The 21059-nt window shown below is 43.0% G+C and overlaps 2 protein-coding genes across 2 annotated transcripts; both read left to right on the forward strand.

Moving 5' to 3' along the window:
• The first annotated feature begins 359 nt into the window (after positions 1-359).
• On the forward strand, positions 360-9142 carry LOC135500576 (116 kDa U5 small nuclear ribonucleoprotein component-like). The gene is made up of 17 exons (XM_064792116.1): positions 360-453; positions 1006-1143; positions 1502-1740; positions 1947-2124; positions 2475-2648; positions 2791-2957; positions 3330-3521; positions 3859-4085; positions 4491-4618; positions 4883-5076; positions 5449-5701; positions 5904-6088; positions 6306-6519; positions 6788-7089; positions 7475-7628; positions 7874-7981; positions 8348-9142. The coding sequence occupies exons 2-17, from the start codon at positions 1021-1023 to the stop codon at positions 8441-8443; spliced, it is 2934 nt and encodes a 977-aa protein (XP_064648186.1). The 5' UTR covers positions 360-453; positions 1006-1020; the 3' UTR covers positions 8444-9142.
• Positions 9143-9251: 109 nt separating this feature from the next.
• LOC135500259 (succinate--hydroxymethylglutarate CoA-transferase-like) lies at positions 9252-17852 on the forward strand. The gene is made up of 12 exons (XM_064791601.1): positions 9252-9359; positions 10249-10309; positions 10428-10501; positions 10890-10975; positions 11143-11193; positions 11825-11945; positions 12328-12423; positions 12871-13010; positions 13509-13604; positions 14160-14329; positions 15169-15335; positions 16996-17852. The coding sequence occupies exons 1-12, from the start codon at positions 9257-9259 to the stop codon at positions 17142-17144; spliced, it is 1314 nt and encodes a 437-aa protein (XP_064647671.1). The 5' UTR covers positions 9252-9256; the 3' UTR covers positions 17145-17852.
• Positions 17853-21059: the final 3207 nt, after the last annotated feature.

Here is a 21059-nt window from a genome sequence, read left to right on the forward strand (position 1 = left end):
GACCCCCTACCCCTTCAGTGCATACGTACTAAATGGATGGCCCCATAGCACTCCATTGGACAACTGACAGGGAAAAAAATCGAGGCCATCAAAAAGAGTCATGGCACCCTTCAGTAGAAAAGGAGATGAGGTAAGAGTTGAACCTGCGACCTCCTGATAATGAGTCCTATGCTCGACCCAAGCTGCTTGTCTCTACATGTGCTTTGAATTCATGAGGTACTGAAGGTCTTTGTCTTAGCCCATGGTCCGTCACCACTTTTTTTCCATCGAGGACAGTCAGTTGTTGCATTTCAGTCACAATCTGCCATGAAGACATTTCCGCTCCGGTTGTGGCGGAATTCGACAACGACGACCACATCGTCAAACGTTTTGTGCACGCTTTTGTGAAAATGCATTGTTTATTTTCTAATTTCTCATAAAACTATTGGATTTGGGGAATTGTTGAACTGACAGGTAGATTCTCTATACAATTTAGATCATTCTAACAAGATATGGGGATGCTGACTATGTTAATAGATGCAAAGATCGCCGATCGGCGTTTGCTGATTGTAAAACGAAGTTCAGTGCTGTACATTTTTACACTACACTAGAAAACAGTGTGCACAATATACACTGCAAAGTGCAACATGTACATTTTGTGCACTATATGAATTGATGATATGGTCTTCTCATTAGCTTCTGTTTTCATCAGTCTCGATGTAGAAGCCAGAGAAAGAGCGCAGACTCCACATATTTGTAATGTTTTCATGGTGTGGTGGATCGTAAAACGTCGAGACTGAATGGGCATCATCATCATCAGACAATAGTCAATATCATATTGCCACTATCGTCCGTATTATTGCCATCATATTATCGGCATTAGTAAGTGCATCTGTTCCAACGATTTGACAGTATCATGTTGTCTGTTGTTGGAAAATGGTGAGTTGAATCCTCCCAACCGTTTTCTTTCTGGGTCCTTTTTCCTACTCCCAAACGGAGTTAATTTCTGTTTTGTCCACCATGCAGATTTTGACTGTCACCATGGACGCTGACCTCTATGATGAGTTTGGGAACTATATTGGTCCAGAACTGGACACGGATGAGGAGGCTGAGGAAGATTCTGACAATGATCTTGAAGATGAGAGGGAATACGCTGGCATGGATGTAAGTTGTTAAGAGATGTGCTGATAAGCTAAAATAGAAATATTGAGTTTAAGAGCTGAGTGTCAACTAAGACATTATCAGCTCTATAAACACTAGGACAATTGTAATGTAATTAGGTGGGAACCGTTGACCCAGGAGGTCTTTCACATGAGTGTGGTTGGCCAGCTAGGAATCAAACCCGGGACCCTGGAAGTGACATACGCTTACATGTATGTAACCACTGGGTCACTCAGACAGCCCCTAAGTTAATATTATCATAAGATAATGATAGAAACAGACCAATTGCTAGGTTGCTTGTTACCTAGAAACCCCTCCTGTCAACTTAATTTTCAAAACTTCCTTTCATGATGTTTCCTAGGATGAGGACATGGATGAAGACCGAGACAACATGGACGACGGGGCAGAACAGATGCAGGTTGTCCTCCACGAAGATAAAAAATACTACCCGACATCAGAGGAGGTGTACGGTCCAGATGTCGAGATCATCGTCCATGAGGAGGACACTCAGCCGCTGACACAGCCGATCATTGCTCCTGTGAAAAAGACGAAGTTTGCTCTCCCAGAGCAGGACCTACCAGAGACCACGTATGACATGGAGTAAGTGTTTGATTGAAAGTTTTTGTGAACATCTGTTGTGTACCATCTCAAAATTGCTTATTATTGGATTTATTGTTCCATATTTATTCCGTCTTAATCCGCTTGCGGAATGGGCGAGATATTTGACATTTTCATATGAAACAGGCTAAAAGTAAGAAGCATCTCCAAATCTGAAGCATTTGAATAAGTTTGTCTGTTGTTTTCAGGTTTCTTGCTGACTTGATGGACAGTCCTGAGCTGATAAGAAACGTGACACTCTGCGGTCATCTGCATCACGGGAAGACGACGTTCATCGACTGCCTGATGGAGCAGACGCATCCTGAGATAAGACCACAGGAAGATAAAGATCTCAGATACACAGACACGCTCTTTACTGAACAGGAGGTAGGTTCACCTTTTTGCTGACAAATTCTCATAGTAAAATAACCCATTTTTGACCAAAACGACCCTTCCACTATAAGTGGAGAGTAAGTGGAGAATTGACTCCCTCATTCTCCACCTCTGACTCTGAAGAGTTTGGCTTAAATTTCATGCTTCAAGGTTTAAACCTTGGCAGCAAGCTCATCCTGAGCTGACATTCTCGGGGCTAACATCCCAATATCCCATACAGATAGCTTATCATCCTAGAAAATAATAAGTTGGTCAGATGATATTGGAAACTACCCTTCTTTAAGAATTTGGGGGTTTAATTAGAAGGTAATAGTTGTGTAATGTTAACATCCTTATTTTTTCAGCGTGGTGTGAGCATCAAGGCAAGCCCTGTCACCGTGGTCATTCCCGACACCAAGAGCAAGTCGTTCCTGATGAATGTCTACGACACGCCCGGGCATGTCAATTTCTCTGATGAGGTCACAGCCGCTTTTAGATTGAGCGACGGAATTGTACTTTTCATAGACGCAGCTGAAGGGGTGAGTGTTCAAGACGTGTTTCTTTTTGTATTACGATGGGACATTTGTTGCTCAGTTGCCTCAAATATTGCTGCTTCCAAAATCTTATTTAAAACCCTGATTGAAGTCGATCTCTTTTCAATAACATTGCATTCTCCTTTAGGTGATGTTGAACACAGAGCGCCTCATCAAACATGCAGTCCTGGAGAAACTTGCCATCACGATCTGCATCAACAAGGTCGACCGCCTCATCTTGGAGCTCAAACTCCCGCCAACCGATGCGTATTATAAATTACGGCATATCGTGGATGAAGTCAATGGATTGATAGCGTAAGTGAAATAAATCTAAAGAAATCCCTCCTTCACAGAAATCTTTACTACTTGTGCTACGAAACTCACTGATTGGGAATCACATTTTTCTGCCATACGGTGAGCGCAGTGAGTCTGGTTCAATCACCCTGAATCCCTGGAAATGGGTACAGCCATACCTCTGATGTGTCCTGTGTAAGATTCATCGATTAGATCTTGCCCTGCAATTGACATTGCTGTGTGCTCTGTACCATGTCCTTATTTTTTAAAGTTTTCTCAATATAATATCTGTAGTATTTATATCATTGACAACACCACCAATCGATGGAATACCATGTCCAGATGACCCTTTTAAATCCCTCGACTTTGATTGTTTTGTTTTTCCTCTTCTAGGATGTACTCAGAGAGTGAAGAGCAGACGGTCATGTCTCCAGTTCTTGGCAACGTCTGCTTTGCGAGTTCTTACTACAGATTCTGCTTCACGCTGCGATCGTTTTCTGCCATATACGCCGATTCTTACGAGGAATTGAACGCTGATGAGTTTGCAAGACGGTTATGGGGTGATCTCTATTTCCACACGAAAAGGTATGTTTAGCAGGGGTCATAGTGCATGAAGTTGTGTCACCCTCTCTTCCAAACTGCGTGAGAGTTTTACTGAAATATTTAAGAATCAAACCTTCAGAATACAAACTGTTAAAATCCCTTAGGATTCTTGCTGTTCAAATAAATCTGTACCCAGTCTGTGTCTTAAGAATTCTTATGCGTTACTCTCTGACAAGTTTCTTATCAACCTCTGACTATATGTCCTGCTAAACTCCAATTGCCTTTGAATTTGTGAATATTAAGTTGATTTCAAAATGTCCATTGACATTTTTGCAAACCATGTGCTAAAATGCCATCTTGAATTTGTGTTTAATTCCAGTCGGAGATTCTTAAAGAAGGCCCCTTCGTCCACTGCATCGAGAAGTTTTGTTGAATTCATCCTGGAGCCCCTCTATAAGATATTCGCCCAAATCGTCGGCGACGTGGACGAGGGCCTACCGCAGACCTGTGACGAACTTGGCATCGGTCTCACCAAAGAGGAGAGAAATATGAATATTAGGCCATTGCTGCAGATTGTACTGAGGAAGTTCTTTGGGGATTTCACTGGTAGGTACCTCTGCTGTTTCTGGACTCCATGCTGAGCTAGGGGGTTGTTGGAAGACTAGCGGGTTGAGCTTGGGTTTGTGACGTATTCTGACTCGGCAGTGAAAGCTGATTCAAGATCTGTTTATTCATGGGCTTAGCATTAAAAGATTGAGAAAGGAGATAAACAAATAGGTAGGGTGAAAAAACATTCATAGATCTATTTCATTCTCCAAAGATCATCTCAAAATCACCCTGATTAATATAAGATACAATCTGAGTAAACTCGTGCATGGGTCCTTGCAGTTTCCTGGCCTCGCAATATTGTATACTCATTTCCAGACCTTGTCAGCAGGGTACTGAGTTAACAACACAACAAGAACTCAATGCACAGCAGTTCTCACTTTTAAAATGTTCTTTTCTTTTCAGGTTTTGTTGACATGTGCGTGCAGCATGTCCCTTCACCATATGCCAATGCCCAGAACAAGATCGAGCACATCTATACCGGACCAGTCGACACAGAGTTGGCAGACGCTATGACATCATGCGATCCAGATGTAAGTCCGGAACATCTTGTTTTGATCGTCGCCGTTTAATTGCTCTGTAGGGTGTCATGGTGTTGTGTCATTCAATTATTCTCCTGTTTTGAAAGTAGTTTTTGTTGGCTGTGAATATTGGTTATACAATGTAGGTGTGTGGTCATCTTTGAACCGGGGCATGGCCTCCCTTGGGTTAAAATTGCTGACTAGAGGGCCAGTAATGTGGTTGTCGGCCATCTCCTCAATCGCTTTCATTTCTAATCTGTTTTCTCGTTTTACCAGGGCCCGTTGATGGTGCACACGACCAAGATGTACCCCACAGCTGACTTGACCGTGTTCCACGTGTTCGGCCGAGTGATGTCGGGCATCCTGTACGCAAACCAAGACGTCAAGATCCTTGGTGAGAACTACTCGCTGCAGGATGAAGAGGACTCGAGATTTGGTCAGGTGGGGCGGCTGTGGATTTTTGAATCGAGGTATGTGAGGTTTAAGCTTCCTTCGACAACTTTTCATGATTGTGGAAAGCTCTTTTTTCTGCTTTGGTTATCACTGAGACTTTGAACTCTGGCCCATTGGTGCAGTAGTGTTACCATTGGGCTATGTGACATTCTGGCCCATTGGTGCAGTAATTTTTCCATTGGGCTATGTGACATCCAAAACCAACACATTACTCCATCAATGGATAGCTTATTGTGTGATGAACACATTTAGCCACTGGTCAGCTGAGAGACGATTGTGATATGGCTGGAGACTCTATTGTCTGACATTTCTATTGTATTCGAATTAATCTACTCGGTCAGAAAACGTCGTCTTTCCCCTGCCTTTAAAATTTGATTGTTCCCCTACAGATATCGAGTCGAGGTGAACCGTGTCCCAGCAGGAAATTGGGTGCTGATAGAAGGCGTCGACACGCCAATCGTAAAGACTGCCACGATTACCGAATCAACTGGAAACGAGGAGGCACACATCTTTAGACCGCTCAAATTCAATACAAGCTCGGTAATGAAGATTGCCGTCGAGCCAGTGAATCCGTCAGAACTGCCGAAAATGTTGGACGGGTTGAGGAAGGTGAACAAGAGCTATCCCTTGCTCACAACAAAGGTACGATTTTTAGAATAACAACAAATGAGATGACACGCTGACAGCAAACGCAGTGATGTCTAAGATCCTTCCCTTCATTGTGCTAGCGTTGTTTACATCATTTGCTGATTTTGTTATCTTGATCATCGTGACGGTTTGAATATTTGCCCACGTGAGATTTTCAAGATTTGTACAGTTTATATGAATGAATTGATATTTCTAGGTTGAGGAATCTGGTGAGCACGTCATCCTGGGTACCGGCGAGTTGTATCTGGATTGTGTGATGCACGACCTGAGGAAGATGTACTCGGAGATTGAAATCAAGGTGGCGGATCCGGTCGTTTCGTTCTGTGAGACGGTGGTCGACACATCGTCATTGAAATGTTTTGCCGAAACTCCAAACAAAAGGTAAGTACCTGTAAATTCTGTTGAATTGTATCATTTAAGGTAAGATGGTACACTTATAGCCCCAATTGTAGCCAGAGTGTGCATTGTTGTGTACTACCAGGTCTTTTCAGCACTTCAGGAGCTATAATTGTACCACTTACCTTACAAATAATGTAAGGATGAACACTTGGCACTTGGAAAACACCAGCAGACTGAAGCTTTAACTTTCAATTTCTAGGAACAAGGTCACAATGATAGCAGAGCCGCTTGAGAAGGGTCTGGCTGAGGACATCGAAAATGAGGTCGTCCAAATCACATGGCCGAGGAAGCGGCTTGGAGAATTCTTCCAGACGAAGTACGATTGGGATTTGTTGGCTGCTCGATCGATTTGGGCATTCGGCCCTGATGCTACCGGTCCGAACATTCTTGTGGACGACACACTGCCATCTGAGGTAATTTACATTCATCACTGATCCTTTGGTTAAGGCTCTGGCAGCGGATGAATAATGTAAAGACTTTAAAAAATTATGCCTGAGGCTCTGAGTGGGAAGTCACCTTCAATCTTATTTCAATTTCCAATTACCCAAAAAGAGCTCCCATGAGAAAACCTGCACATCTATTCAAAGGGCATTAGTGTACATTAGTCATTTTCTCCACAAACTGACGACGAGTCCTTGTTGCAAAGAAATATCTAGAAACCAAACTTGATTATTTTTTCAGGTGGACAAAAATTTATTAGGTTCTGTCAAGGACAGTATCGTGCAAGGTTTCCAGTGGGGAACACGGGAGGGTCCACTCTGTGATGAACCAATCAGAAACGTCAAGTTCAAGATCCTCGACGCCGTCATTGCCCAGGAGCCAATCCACCGTGGAGGAGGTCAGGTGATCCCGACAGCCAGGAGAGTGGCCTACTCGGCTTTCCTTATGGCGACACCTAGGCTGATGGAGCCGTACTACTTCGTTGAAGTCCAGGCGCCGGCTGATTGTGTGTCCGCTGTGTATACTGTCTTGGCGCGAAGAAGGTATGTCTGGGAAGATCTAGGAAGTCTTTCCAAAACTCTGCTGCTTTGTGTTATGTGACTGGGTAGTTTGCGTGGGTTTTGTTCCCTAGGATTTTGACACTTTTGTCACTGGACATTTTCCCACTAAGATACTGGTAGGACCGTGTTGACCTGTCCTATTTTACATTCTCATCCTCATGCCATGCGAGCCGCAGTGAAAAAGCGTGCAGCAAAGGATTTCACTCTTTGTGTATTAAGGCTAAAGGCATCTGAACTCAAATGAATTTTGTCATGTACCGTTATACCCGTGCCAAGTTAAAGTATCAAGTAACTACCTGTTCCATACTTTCCGTGTATCATTATATAATGCTGCTGTTGTTCTAAAACTGATGTCATCGTCTTGCAGAGGTCACGTCACCCAGGATGCTCCAGTTCCTGGATCACCGCTGTATACGATCAAAGCATTCCTTCCCGCCATCGACTCGTTTGGCTTTGAGACAGACTTGCGGACACATACGCAGGGACAGGCGTTCTGTTTGTCCGTCTTCCACCACTGGCAGGTAAGCTTGACAAACTGCTGATTAGCTCTCTAGTAAACAGCAGTCAAATTTCTACTGATGGCTAGATGCTCTCTTGTTTCCCTCTCTCCTGGAGGTATTCATCTTCCAAGGTTGCGTGAGTGTTTTTGCTAAAAGTATGGCCCCTATTAAAAGTGAATAACTTGTGTTCTAGAATTGTGTTTGTTTTCAGATTGGGCCCGATTCTCGTTAACTGCTCCATCATGACGTGTTGTATTTGTTTCTAGATTGTGCCTGGTGACCCCCTGGATAAGAGCATCATCATACGACCGCTAGAGCAGCAGCCAGCCACTCACTTAGCAAGAGAATTCATGATCAAGACACGGCGAAGAAAGGTATGAGCACTGTTAAAGTACACTACAAATGTGCATGCTGGTCTTCTGACCCTGTCTTTCAGTCTGTGTGACACGACACTCCAGTTTTAAACGTTACAGGGAGCAAAATTCCTCTAATAGCATGAAATTTGCACAGATGAATAAATGATAAATAAACTTTACGATTGGCGAAAAAAAGTCCCTATGTCTTCATAAATGAGTGACCCTGTCTTCAGCCAAGGAGGAGTCCGTCACAAAGATACAGTTCACTTTTTCTTGTGGTGGCATTGGCACAAGGTACAAGGAAGTTTACCAATTCTGGTATAGGGATTCTGTGATGACTGTCATGGAAAATATTTTAAATTTAATCGTATTTTACTATTGCAGGGCCTGAGCGAAGACGTCAGCATCAACAAGTTCTTCGACGATCCTATGTTGTTGGAGTTGGCCAAGCAAGATGTCATGTTGAACTATCCTATGTAGAGGGACGTTTGTTTGTCATTGAAGGCGTGGTTCATGTCGGACTTTGGCTTCGGTCGGACTTTGCATTTCGGTACAGTTGGCATATACGAAGGAAGAGGCACTACCGGCCAACACACAAGTGGGGCTCTTTTCTAGATTGACATTATCATCATCATGGACTTAAACTGTGTTGACCACACGACGGGGGGTGTTTTCACAGAGCACCTCCCCTCATTGAATCTGTCATGGGAGATCTCGTGGAAAACGTTGTTTAATCCATCATAAATTCTATGCTGTGGGTTTCATCACAGCGCATGTAAACATCGGAAATATGAACCTGAGAGATCAGACCCAGTTGAGAGAGCCAGCAGATGTGTTACAAAGATGAACAAGATCTCAGGTGGCGTGATTGGTTTCGCCATGGTTGTTTCACCTCATTTGCTGTTTTTCTGGTAAAAAAACTATACTACTGAGCCATTAAAAGGTGTACAAGCAACCTCACCTCCTAGCGGATTTAATGGGTCACTAGCTTGTTCTCTTCAGTGTTCATTGTATTGGCAGCAAATCTCACGAAAGTTCTACACCTTCCGTGTAACATCTAGTTCATTTTTGTGGTACTTTATATGAATTAGTTTAAAAGCATCATCATGTGTTCTCATTTGTACATAGAGGAATCATGCAATGTATTTCAAATGTGAAATAAAGACTTGTCGTAAGAAACCTTTGTTCTTGTCATTTTTCATCCTGCCAACAGCCAGAAATTCCAAAGTCACAACCTGTCTTCACTTTTCGTTTAGGTTAGTCATTTCGACAACAGGTGGCGCAAAATCCAAAATGGCAACCAGGAGTTGTCTTTTCTCATTTTCACAGTATTTGACTCGCCAAATCACCCGTTCTAGTGTGATTAGGAGAGTTCCAAGGCGTTATGTTAATAATGGTAAGACAGAGTAACATTTTCTCCTATATAAGCAAGTTTTTATGGCTTGTATTGAGTGAAATTTGCCAGAATATGGGTGTCTTTAAGCCAGTTGAATTTCACCACAGGGTGTCCCATAAATAATGTTATATAGTGAAGGGCTCACTAACTTAGATGGACTGGTATGATTGTCATGACACGACATATGATGAAATCCTTTCCTTTGGAATCTCCGTGAACGTGGTGGAAGTCCGTGAATGGAATGAAGGAAGTGTCTATTTACGAAATCCGTTTATTTACTCCATTTGAGTACTCTCAGCAGTACAGGGTTACATGTCACTGTCTCACTTAAACTAGTTCCAGCACTTCATAATACTGAACTAGTTCCCTACTTGGGGGACCTGAGAAAGAATCCCTGACGATCTTTTAGTTTTAGCCTTCAGAATAGATGTTACACTTTCGACTAACTTTCCCCAAGTGCTGCACAACGGCGAAACTGGCACGCGTCATCACTGTGACCACGTGACCAAGCTCCTTTGTGATTCGTCCCTTGAAAGTGAAACTAGTAGCTATCCAATCAAATGACAGAGATTTTATTGACTAAATTATCTCTATCGAGGTGTGGCTCGTGCGTTGTTATGGCAATGAGCTAAATGGTCCCCTGATGGAGGTTCCGGGAATATTGAGGAAGCGCGGGAGATCAATAAGTGCAAACTGTCAACATATTAGATAGGTTTAGCAAATTATTATACCACAATAATTCACTGTGGCTATCAGTCTCTAATGGATTTGATTTCACATACAAACAACTGTCTATTCTTACCCAGTCACTTTCTCTTATTTAGCCTTAATCCTAACCCAAACCTAACCATATAGCCCGAATCCTAAAATTGCCAAAATTATTTTTTAGTCTCCGATCGAACACCAAATAAAGGTCCCTTGGCTGGATACAGGGTTCTGGACTTGACAAGGTAAGATACTTTGTTGTTTTATCAAATTCCTGCAAAGACTTGATGTGCATAAGGGGGTTGTGAATATATTTTCCATTTGTCTCCTGTGTGTGTCATTTATCATCTATCATTTTCACAGGATCCTTGCTGGGCCATACTGTACAATGATATTAGGAGACCATGGAGCTGAAGTGATCAAAATCGAAAGTCCAAGTAAGTTGCGTCAAACGAAAATGTCATGCAAAGTATTTGTTCTCAGAGTTGTTTTGCTCTTTAAGGGGGGGGGGGGGAGTACAGTCATGACATTTATTAGCAATGGGGTAAAACTGGTAGTTCTTAAGTGGCTAGTATGCAGAGTTGGAGGCCAAGGTGGGAGGCCTATGTTGTGTCTGATTCAGCTATAGTAATATTCCTCGTACAAGCGTGACTAGTTTTGATGTAGGCCTACTATGAAGCAAACAAGGCCCCTATCGGCAACTTACCCACCTGGGTACCCTTCAGTTTACCTTAGACTTATTTGTAGCTCACACCCCAAATAGATATGAAATTATCTTCAGAGTGAATCTATTCCTGTTTCATCCTGTTTCATTTTTCTCTCCAGATTTTGGTGATGACACAAGGAGATGGGGGCCACCCTTCATTAAGGGAGAAAGTACTTATTTCATGTCCATCAACAGAAATAAAAAGGTGAGGCAATTAAAATGGCCTAGTAGATATGATCACACCATTGAGGACATTATCCAATTGATGAAGTTTTACTGTATTGACTAATCAGCCTAATCTTTGAGCAATTTCTTGTGATATTTTTTCATTCATGGTTATACAATTTACATGTCTGTTCCTTCTGTTTATAGAGTATAGCTGTAAATCTGAAGAGTCCCGAAGGTGCTAAAATTGTCAGGGAGGTGAGTACAGAGATTTCTTCTTCTTCTTCTTCTTCAGCGTTCGCTCTGCACTTGGAGGGGTCATTCTCCTAGGAGTAATCCTCCTCCAAGGTGGGATGAGCGTATCCTGCGTGCCACTACGGTTAGGCGCCAATTGGGTTTATTGGCCTAGTGGTCCGACTTTGGCGAGAGAGATAGAGTCCACGCAAGCTACTCATGTTTCTCACTTGGTGGGGTCTTAGCTTGCCCTGGCATAGACACCAGGTACAAGGAACCTCGGTTTTGAGTCTCATTCGAAGGACTGTGAAGAGCCAGGAATTGTAGTTCCTTGAAAGCCACGCCGGTTCATCCAGACATACAATCCTGGGTTCGTCCCGGGATCGAACCCGGGCCCTATTGCGTGGTGGCCAGCAGTGTTAACCACTAGGCCATGAGGCTCCTGAGTACAGAGATAAAACTTCATATTGGAGACAAATGCCAGCATTAGCTCAACTTAGCGTTATCTCCCTTAGTGACATTTGCGATAGTAGCGTTCATTAGGACTTAGCACCAACATTACTATTAACCCCATTGAGCTACAGGGGCCCAAAGGGTTAAACAGCATGCCAGTCCCAAACTCACTTTGATCTAACAGTATGTTTCCTTATTTCAGCTGATCAAAGAAAGTGATATTGTCGTCGAAAATTACGTCCCGGGAACATTGGAAAAATTTGGCCTCGATTACGAATCGGTGAAATCTTTAAATGAAAAGTTAATCTATTGTTCAATCTCAGGTGAGTTTTACGCCTCACTTGAAGAATTTCCTTGGCTGAGGATATTGCACTTGAAGGAATTTTCCAATTTTTAAAAAACCGACACGAGTCGCTATAGAAATAGGCTGTTTTTCACCGTGGAGAATGAGCACCACGTTTCCAAAGGGCATTCCTTGGTTCGGTTCGGGTCAAGTTAAGATTTTCTGGAAGTGTCATCCTTACACCGAGGTCATCTTGCTAACCAACAAAAAATGCTAAAATATTGCATCAAAGTCACAATAAGGTAGCTTGAAATATCTTGGGGAGTGTTATTCTCCAAAACCCTATTGAATCTTGGTTATCAATGCATGGATATCAGAATATCAGGATAATATCACAATTTTTAAACACTGTCACATTTCAGGTTTTGGACAGACAGGTCCCTATGCAAAGCGGGCAGGATTTGATGTCATAGTGGCAGCTATTGGAGGGTTAGTGGAGATTACGGGGCCCGAAAATGGTAAGAAGAGGCCTTGCTTATCTGTTTGTTCATAAGAAAATTGAAAGATTTAGCTCCTGTTATATTTACAGTGATAGTTCTGTGTGAAGTGTCTCCACCCTGAAGAGACCTGCATATCAATGAGTAGGGGAATTCTGTCTCCAATCATGTACCCGAGTGATGATGATCTGAGATCGCTGACCTAACTTTGATGATTATCATGGAAACAAACATGTCAAAAACAGACTGTACACCTCATTATCCAAGACTGCATGTGCCCTGTTGGAAGCTCAGCAGAGAAGGACCTGGCCGAAGGATCAGTATGTCGAGAAGAAACCATGGAGGAAGACCACAGCCTGATTGGTGACATCAACCGACCTAAGAATTCGATGTTGTCAAATGTTAAGAAGAAGAAGAGTTTGGAAGTGCTGCGGTATGTAATTCATGGCTATTATCTCTCGTTTTCAGGTGAGCCGTGTAAGGTCGGTGTAGCTGTCACAGATCAGGCCACAGGGTTGTACGCGTATGGAGCAATCATGGCCGCTCTTCTCCATCGATGTGCAACAGGACAGGGACAGTATATTGAGTGCGATCTCCTGTCAACTCAGGTATGTTAGACAAGACCAGGCTTACTTTTGTCAGAATGGTAGAAACTATTCAAAAGTTGTGCCACCAACATGTATACTATGAGGATGAAACTAATTATCCCCTAGTGCATTTGGCATGTTTTGAGATGGTGGGACCAAGTGCTGGTGAATCGATATTTTAGAAGGGCATGGCATGCTGTGCACATTACCTGCACAATATGGGACCATGTACATGACGTGCTATGCATGTCACTTGCAGCGAAAGGTTTAACTCAGGTATGTTCAATTGGATAGGGACAACATGGATAAATTAATGCGGGTCTGTCGGATGAGAGTAAAAGCTGTGGTCCCTTGTACCTGAGTGTCTATGCCAGTGCACTAAAGATCCCTCATTAGTGGACTGTAACCTATTATGGACTCTATACCTCCTTCCGAGATCCAACAGGGTTAAAATGTCAGTAATGATAATGATTATGATGATGTTGATGTGACTGGACCTTATCCCCTCTCTTCTTTCAGGTGTCATTGCTGGTTAATGTTGCCAGTGCCTATCTGAATGCAGGTGTGGAGGGCAAGAGGTATGGAACAGCCCATGGCAGTATTGTGCCTTATCAGGTAACTACTATAGGGAGACCAGTGGCATAGTGGTTAGAGCACTGGGCTCATAATCAGGTGGTCATGGGTTGGACACTCAAAAGGATCACTGCTGTTTTGTCTTTGTGTCCATGAGTAAGACACCAGGGCGAGCAAAAAAACCTATCATGATAAACTTGAGTAGGATGCAATGGAATGGACCTTTGGCCACAGACGGAGTCACCAGGCTAATGAGCCTAATTAGCACCTAATCGTAGTGGCACATAAAAACGCTCCTCCTGCCTTGGAGGAGGAAAGCTCCATGGAGAGTGACACCTCCAACTGCCGAGTGAATGCTGAAGATGAAGAAGGTAATACTTGAGGAGCCTTTCTTCAGGGAACCTTCTCTGCATTTACTACAAGTGCCAGGTTCTCTCGCTGCCATTTTCATCAAGCAACAACCATCAATTGAGGCTTATACAATCAACCTCATATTTGAATAAATTCCTATCCTGAATTCAAATTACAGTGTCTCTATCATTAGTTTCCTGAACCTAAAAGATTTTTATGCATATTCTCCTGATTTTCTTCTCCCAGGCTTTTCCAACGGCAGACGGTTACCTTGTGGTTGGCGCCACCAATGACGATCAGTTTAACAAGATCGCCACTCTCCTCGATCTTGACCATCTCTTAGAAGACAAACGTTATGCCACAAATCCGGCCAGAGTGAAACACAGAGTTACTCTGGTTGATACGTTATCTACAAGGTATGTGTACAATATATCTGGCCAGAGTAAAACACAGAGTTACTCTGGTTGATACGTTATCTACAAGGTATGTGTACAATATATCTGGCCAGAGTAAAACACAGAGTTACTCTGGTTGATACGTTATCTAAAAGGTATGTGTGCGAGAAATCTGGCCAGAGTAAAAATAAATAAAGCACATATTTACTCTGGTTGATATATCATCTCCAAGGAATGTGTGCAACAAAGCCGGCCAGAGTAAAACATAGAGTTACTCTACTGGATACATCACCTTTAAGGTATTTGTGTAACAGATCTGGCCAGAGTAAAACACAGAGTTACTCTGATTGATACATTATCTACAAGGGATGTGTGTGCAACAACTCCAGCCAGATTTAAACACAGAGTTACTCTGATTGATACATTATCTACAAGGGATATGTGTGCAACAACTCCAGCCAGATTTAAACACAGAGTTACTCTGATTGATACATTATCTACAAGGGATATGTGTGCAACAACTTCAGCCAGATTTAAACACAGAGTTACTCTGATTGATACATTATCTACCAGGTATATGTGTGCAACAACTCCAGCCAGATTTAAACACAGAGTTACTCTGGTCAATATGTTATCTACAGGGTATGTGTGCAACATGGTCAGTCAGAGTAAAACACAGTTACTGTACTGAATACATTATCTACAAGATATGGGTTTGTGTTGCGCTACAAAGGCAGTATCCACTCTCAGTGCAAGAAACCGCCCGCCAAAAAATGGCTGCCACAGCATAAGAGTTAAATGTGACTTCGGCTAGGGCTCAGGATGTGTACATGTACAGACACGAAATTTTTCTCATTCAGGTTCAGAAGCAAGACAACAAACGAATGGCTGGAGATCTTCAAAGGCAGCAAATTAGCGTATGGGCCCATCAACGATATGAAGGATGTATTCAGGAATGAGCAGGTTCTCCACAGTGGTATGATACAAGAGATGAATCACAAGAGGGCGGGAAAAATCAGGGTCGCAGGTCGGTAAAATGTCACACTTCTTTAAAAAAATAAGTGAGGTGATGTCACCAGTGGTGTTTGAACTAGGGATCTCTTGACCGCTTGTCGAGAGTCCAAGCCACTACACCACAGCAGTTCCTTATATCAATTTAAAACATACAAATTACAAATAAATTGAGGATGATGATGTGATATTCAAGGCAGCCAATCAAATGTTAGGGCATTTTGTTCAAAGATGTATTGGTTACGAAAAACAGCATCTTGACCAACAATATGAAACACAGTTACAGCAGTTGAGGGCCGTAAAGTGTGACCAAGGAATTGAAATGGAAGGCTTAATACCTTTTTAGCTCACCTCTTAGCAGATGTGAGCTTATCCCATACCGTGGCGTCCGTCGTCCGTCGTCGTCGTCGTCGTCGTCGTCGTCGTCGTCGTCGTCGTCGTCGTCGTCGTCGTCGTCGTCGTCGTCGTCGTCCGTCGTCCGTTAGCAGGGCACGTTTCGTAACTGTTAGAGCTATTGAGTTGAAACTTGGTACACATGTACCCTTATGTAATGACACCTGGGAGACCAAGTTTCGGTCCGATTCGTTTCATGGTTTGGCCACCAGGGGGCCAAACGTTAAAAGTGAAAATATGCAATATCTCCATTAATAGTAGTCGGGAAATTTTGAAAAAAATATGGTAGGTACTTCTAGCAAAGGTGCATCATATATCCTCCGGGTTTTTGATTTGACCTCCTTTTCAAGGTCACAGAGGTCAAATGGTGTAAATTAGCCGTTAGGATGTAACGATGGCACGTTTCTAAACTGCAATGACTATTGATACCAAATTTGGTACACATTTACCCCTTAGTCAGGTGATCTCAGGGACCAAAGTTTGGTCCAATATGATTCACCACTTGACCACCAGGGGGCAAAATCCAAAAACCTTAAAAATGAGATTATTCCTTAACTTCTTGCCCGATTGCCACCAATTTGATATCATGGGTACATCTAACCACCATACAGTATATGTCGCACAGGTTTTTAATTTGACCTTCTTGTCAAGGTCACAGAGGTCAAATGGCGTAAATTCGCCGTCAGGCCGTTACTATGGCACGTTTCTTAACTGCAATGACTATTGATCACAAATTAAGTACACATGTACCCCTTGGTCAGGTGATCTCAGGTACCGAAGTTTGGTGCGATCTGATTTGCCGTTTGGCCTCCAGGGAGGGGGCCAAATCCTAAATTCTTCAAAATGCCATTATTCCTAGTAATGACTTGCCCGATTGGCACCAATTTTATATCATAGGTACATCTAATTCTAACAACCATTCAATGTGTCACCCGGGTCTACTTTGATTTGACCTACTTTTCAAGGTCACAGAGGTCGAATGTACTGTAAATTGGCCATTTTGGGGAAATTGTAATTGCTTGGACCTACATCAAACCTAACACTACATGACACAAGACCATGCTCTTTATCCATCTTTCCTCCACATGAGGTGAGCACAATGGCCCTGGCCATTTCATTTAAGATTTAGGGAGGGGAAGTTATATTTTCTGGCATTTTTCTGTCAAGTGACCTGTTGTTGTTTCAAGGTTTCTGCTCAATTTTGGGCCACCCCTTATGCCTTTCTGTGGTTGACATTAATAAAGGCAGCAGACATTGTCAAATTCTTTTCCCTTTTTCTTCAGCCTCGCCTGTGAAGTTCAACAAAACGGAGACAGTGTTTCAATGCCCGCCACCTATGTTTGCCCAAGATACTGATCAAATCTTACGCGATATTCTAAAGTATAATGACGATCAAATAGAGGCATTGAAGGATGAGGGAGCAGTTCGTTGATTTCGATATGTAAAGAAGATTCTTATGACCATGACGGAGTGTTATGTCGGCCTAGGCCTATGGGGTTAAAGTATTGTGCTGCCATCTAGTTATTGGTTATCACACCACCTATTGTGCAATTGACTGTTATCCATTGGCCCACATAGGCATGTGGTATTTTGAACTCTCTCTCTTGCTATTTGATTACTGTTAGCAGCACATATGTGCTTCGCTCAATTCGACATTTTTGTAAATTTCCAATTTCAACTTGAAGAACTCTCCAGCAGGAACAACTGGACTTTATCCTTTGAAAGTATATTTAATCCTGTCCTTCTTTCTTCATTAAATGCAATCATTTATTTAAACATTCAACTCCGTCAAGACAATCACTCGTGTTATATTTTCACTCAAAAGATACACTTGTTCGGTTTTCTTATCATATCAACTTAAAAACTGCTATAAGTGTCTGTTCACCTTTGAACTTAAATCTGTGGATATTAGACAATGTTTGAAGGAATGTTTCTTTTTATTGTAAATCTTTATCCGAACACCTTCACGGCCGTGGCCCCAATCCCCCTCTGTGAGCTGGTTATTATGGGACTCATGGACTTAACGAAGGAACTACACCATCGCCAGCTTCAGGACGAGGAAGGAACTGAAAAGACCAAACTTTATCTTATGATGAAGCTATTCTGACCAAGGGCATTTTTAGGGGGGGGGGGGGGGGTGGGTGAGGGTGTTGGAAAGGGGGGTCATTTTGGTCATTTTTCAACCAAAAAATAAAATATAGTAAAAGAGTGCAGCTAAACACCGGCCGTGAAAGTGTTAATAGCAACTAGAGATATTTATTTTCCTCATTTATTGTAAATTAATATATAAAATTCAGTATTTTTTACATCTGCGCACATTGGGGCCTTAATTGCTGAAAAGTTAGGGGCAAATGTGGTTATTCATACCAGGCTCGAGGTCAGAGAAATCCAGGGCACAAGGTCATGTTTGTTGGATTAAAAAAGGGAAAAAGTTTGGTCTATGTGCCAAAGACCACCACTTGGGTGTTGCCTGATAACTCAGAAATCCCTCTCGTGTGGTTTTGTGTAAAATGTAAAGCAAAGTTTGTTTATTATTGTGTCACCCCTAATGAAAGGGCCAGCCAGCTTTTGGCTTATTTTTTGAGTGTACTGAAATGAATGAAATGTAGTGTCTTAATTGTAAAGAACTGAGGGAGAAATGTGTCGTAAATATGTATTTCTAGCTTGAATTTTCAATTGTAGGATCTGTTAAAATGATTTTTTTGTGCCATAATTTGCAATAAAGTAAGGGAAAAATGTGCTGTAGGTATATCTAGGTTGAATTTACAAGGTAGGATACGTCAATTAAATGAAGTTTTGTGCCTCAATTCCCAAAGAAAGTGAGGGGAAAATGTGCTGTATGTATTTCTAGGTTGAATATACAAGGTTTTCTTTAACTAAGTTGCACTGTATTCTGTACTGTATGCCAAAAAAGCTGAATGGTCTATGTGCTCCTTCTCCTCCCATCGCACCTACTACATGAGATACCTCCCACCCCACCTCCCATCGCACCTACTACATGAGATACCTCCCTCCCCACCTCCCATCGCACCTACTACATGAGATACCTCCCACCCCACCTCCCATCGCACCTACTACATGAGATACCTCCCTCCCCACCTCCCATCGCACCTACTACATGAGATACCTCCCACCCCACCTCCCATCGCACCTACTACATGAGATACCTCCCTCCCCACTTCCCATCGCACCTACTACATGAGATACCTCCCACCCCACCTCCCATCGCACCTACTACATGAGATACCTCCCTCCCCACCTCCCATCGCACCTACTACATGAGATACCTCCCACCCCACCTCCCATCGCACCTACTACATGAGATACCTCCCTCCCCACCTCCCATCGCACCTACTACATGAGATACCTCCCACCCCACCTCCCATCGCACCTACTACATGAGATACCTCCCTCCCCACTTCCCATCGCACCTACATGAGATACCTCCCTCCCCACCTCCCATCGCACCTACTACATGAGATACCTCCCTCCCCACCTCCCATCGCACCTACTACATGAGATACCTCCCACCCCACCTCCCATCGCACCTACTACATGAGATACCTCCCTCCCCACCTCCCATCGCACCTACTACATGAGATACCTCCCTCCCCACCTCCCATCGCACCTACTACATGAGATACCTCCCTCCCCACCTCCCATCGCACCTACTACATGAGATACCTCCCTCCCCAACTCCCATCGCACCTACTTCATGAGATACCAAGTTGTGAAAGACGGGTTTATACTCCCTTCACAAGCACATAATGGATGTGAAAGCCAGGGACAACACTGAAAGACTGGGGATCAGATTGTGAAAGACTTGTGCCTGGACTATTTCACCTGCTACACTAGACACCGCTTGTGATAGACAAGGGGTTGTGCCTCCTGTTTCACCAGCCACATGTTGTGAAAGAATTGACTTAATGCCCCCGTCTTTCATGAACCATATGTTTTGTGAGAGGGGAGACTTCACCTCCAGCAACATCCGCTACATGTTATAACATACAGGGGACAATCCCTCGTGCTACACCACCTACTGGGAGTGAACCACAGCTTTGTTGCGCAGGACAGCGCGAAGCTGTAAAAGACAGTGGACTACTTCACCTGCTACACCGGTTGGGAGAGACCAGGGAATGTACATGTACCTCCTGCTACCCCAGCAACATATTGTGCATGTGAAATACAGGTGTTTATACCCTCTGCTTCACCAGCCACATGTTGTGAGAGGCAGGAGACTATATGTATATACATCCTTCTACCCCGGCCACAGGTGGGGAGGACGGGGACAACGTTGTGAAAGATAGCGGAACAAGTTGTGAAAGTGGACTATAATAGTCCACTTTCACAACTTGTAATTTCACCAGCTACTTGTTGTTAGTGACCGAGTACTACACCTCCTGCCACGGGTTTTGGAAGCTAGGGGGTTATACCCACTGCTTCACGAAGCACGTGTTGTAAGAGACACCGAAAGACTCTGAAAGACGGGGACAACGTTGTGAATGACAGGGGACCCAATTGTGAAAGACAGGGAAAAACCGCGGCACATAATTGCGCTGGTATCACGTAGCTACGCCGAAACAAATCACTTGTGGTGCACTGTATTCCTCAAGGGTGAAAAAACACTGCAGTTTTAGGCTATCCTCTTTCATGAAATAAGAGAACATTATCGTGTGGTTATTGTATTCATACTGGAGAAAGAGCATCTACCTAAAAACACCTGGTTAACTGTCGTTGTTTTTTAGAACTCTCTGCTGTCGGTAACGCCCGTTCAAGGCCTGATATACATATCATATCATTGTTCAACTTATTTAGAAACGACAAATGTTGTTAGAAACTATCATATCATTGTTAAACTTATCTAGAAACGACAAATGTTGTTAGAAACTAAAAATGTTGTTATCAAATGTACAGTTGCTTGGTCGTTAGTTTTCCCGCGATCATCGGCATCGCGCTCAGACTGGTCAAAGGCGTAACATATTTGAATCTCCCACTTTCCAACTTTCCTGGGCCCTTGCTTACTGAATATGTAGACCCTTGTTCATGAGCCTCAGTTTGAGGTACCCTCTTCGGAAAAGAAAATGTCTGACACCAGTCGCACACTTGAACTTCTCTCCCGTAATTTTGATATCATGCCTTTATTCTGGTAAGATAATACCTTAAGTTCACTTTTTTCGATAGAGTTTGCTTTTGGGCTCAATCTGGTTGTTTAGACGACTTTTGGTGACATTTATGTATATATTTCAGTGGTGCTCGAGTTGAGGTCTGAAGAAATTTTTCTGAGCAGCCCATTCCGGTGTTGAAGTAGGCCTATATATTCACGAATGATTTTCCTGTAATTGTGTTT

Source organism: Lineus longissimus, chromosome 16 (genome assembly GCF_910592395.1).
Source record: "Lineus longissimus chromosome 16, tnLinLong1.2, whole genome shotgun sequence".
Taxonomy (NCBI): Eukaryota; Metazoa; Nemertea; class Pilidiophora; order Heteronemertea; family Lineidae; genus Lineus; species Lineus longissimus.

Excerpts from the sequence above, each read along its gene's own strand:
- LOC135500576 (XM_064792116.1), top strand. The coding sequence starts at position 1,021 with ATGGACGCTGACCTCTATGATGAGTTTGGGAACTATATTGGTCCAGAA. Across the intron at positions 5,702-5,903 it reads ATCCCTTGCTCACAACAAAG|GTTGAGGAATCTGGTGAGCA; the intron begins GTACGATTTTTA and ends TGATATTTCTAG. Across the intron at positions 7,982-8,347 it reads TCAAGACACGGCGAAGAAAG|GGCCTGAGCGAAGACGTCAG; the intron begins GTATGAGCACTG and ends TTACTATTGCAG.
- LOC135500259 (XM_064791601.1), top strand. The coding sequence starts at position 9,257 with ATGGCAACCAGGAGTTGTCTTTTCTCATTTTCACAGTATTTGACTCGC. Across the intron at positions 12,424-12,870 it reads GATTACGGGGCCCGAAAATG|GTGAGCCGTGTAAGGTCGGT; the intron begins GTAAGAAGAGGC and ends TCTCGTTTTCAG. Across the intron at positions 13,011-13,508 it reads GCGATCTCCTGTCAACTCAG|GTGTCATTGCTGGTTAATGT; the intron begins GTATGTTAGACA and ends CTCTTCTTTCAG.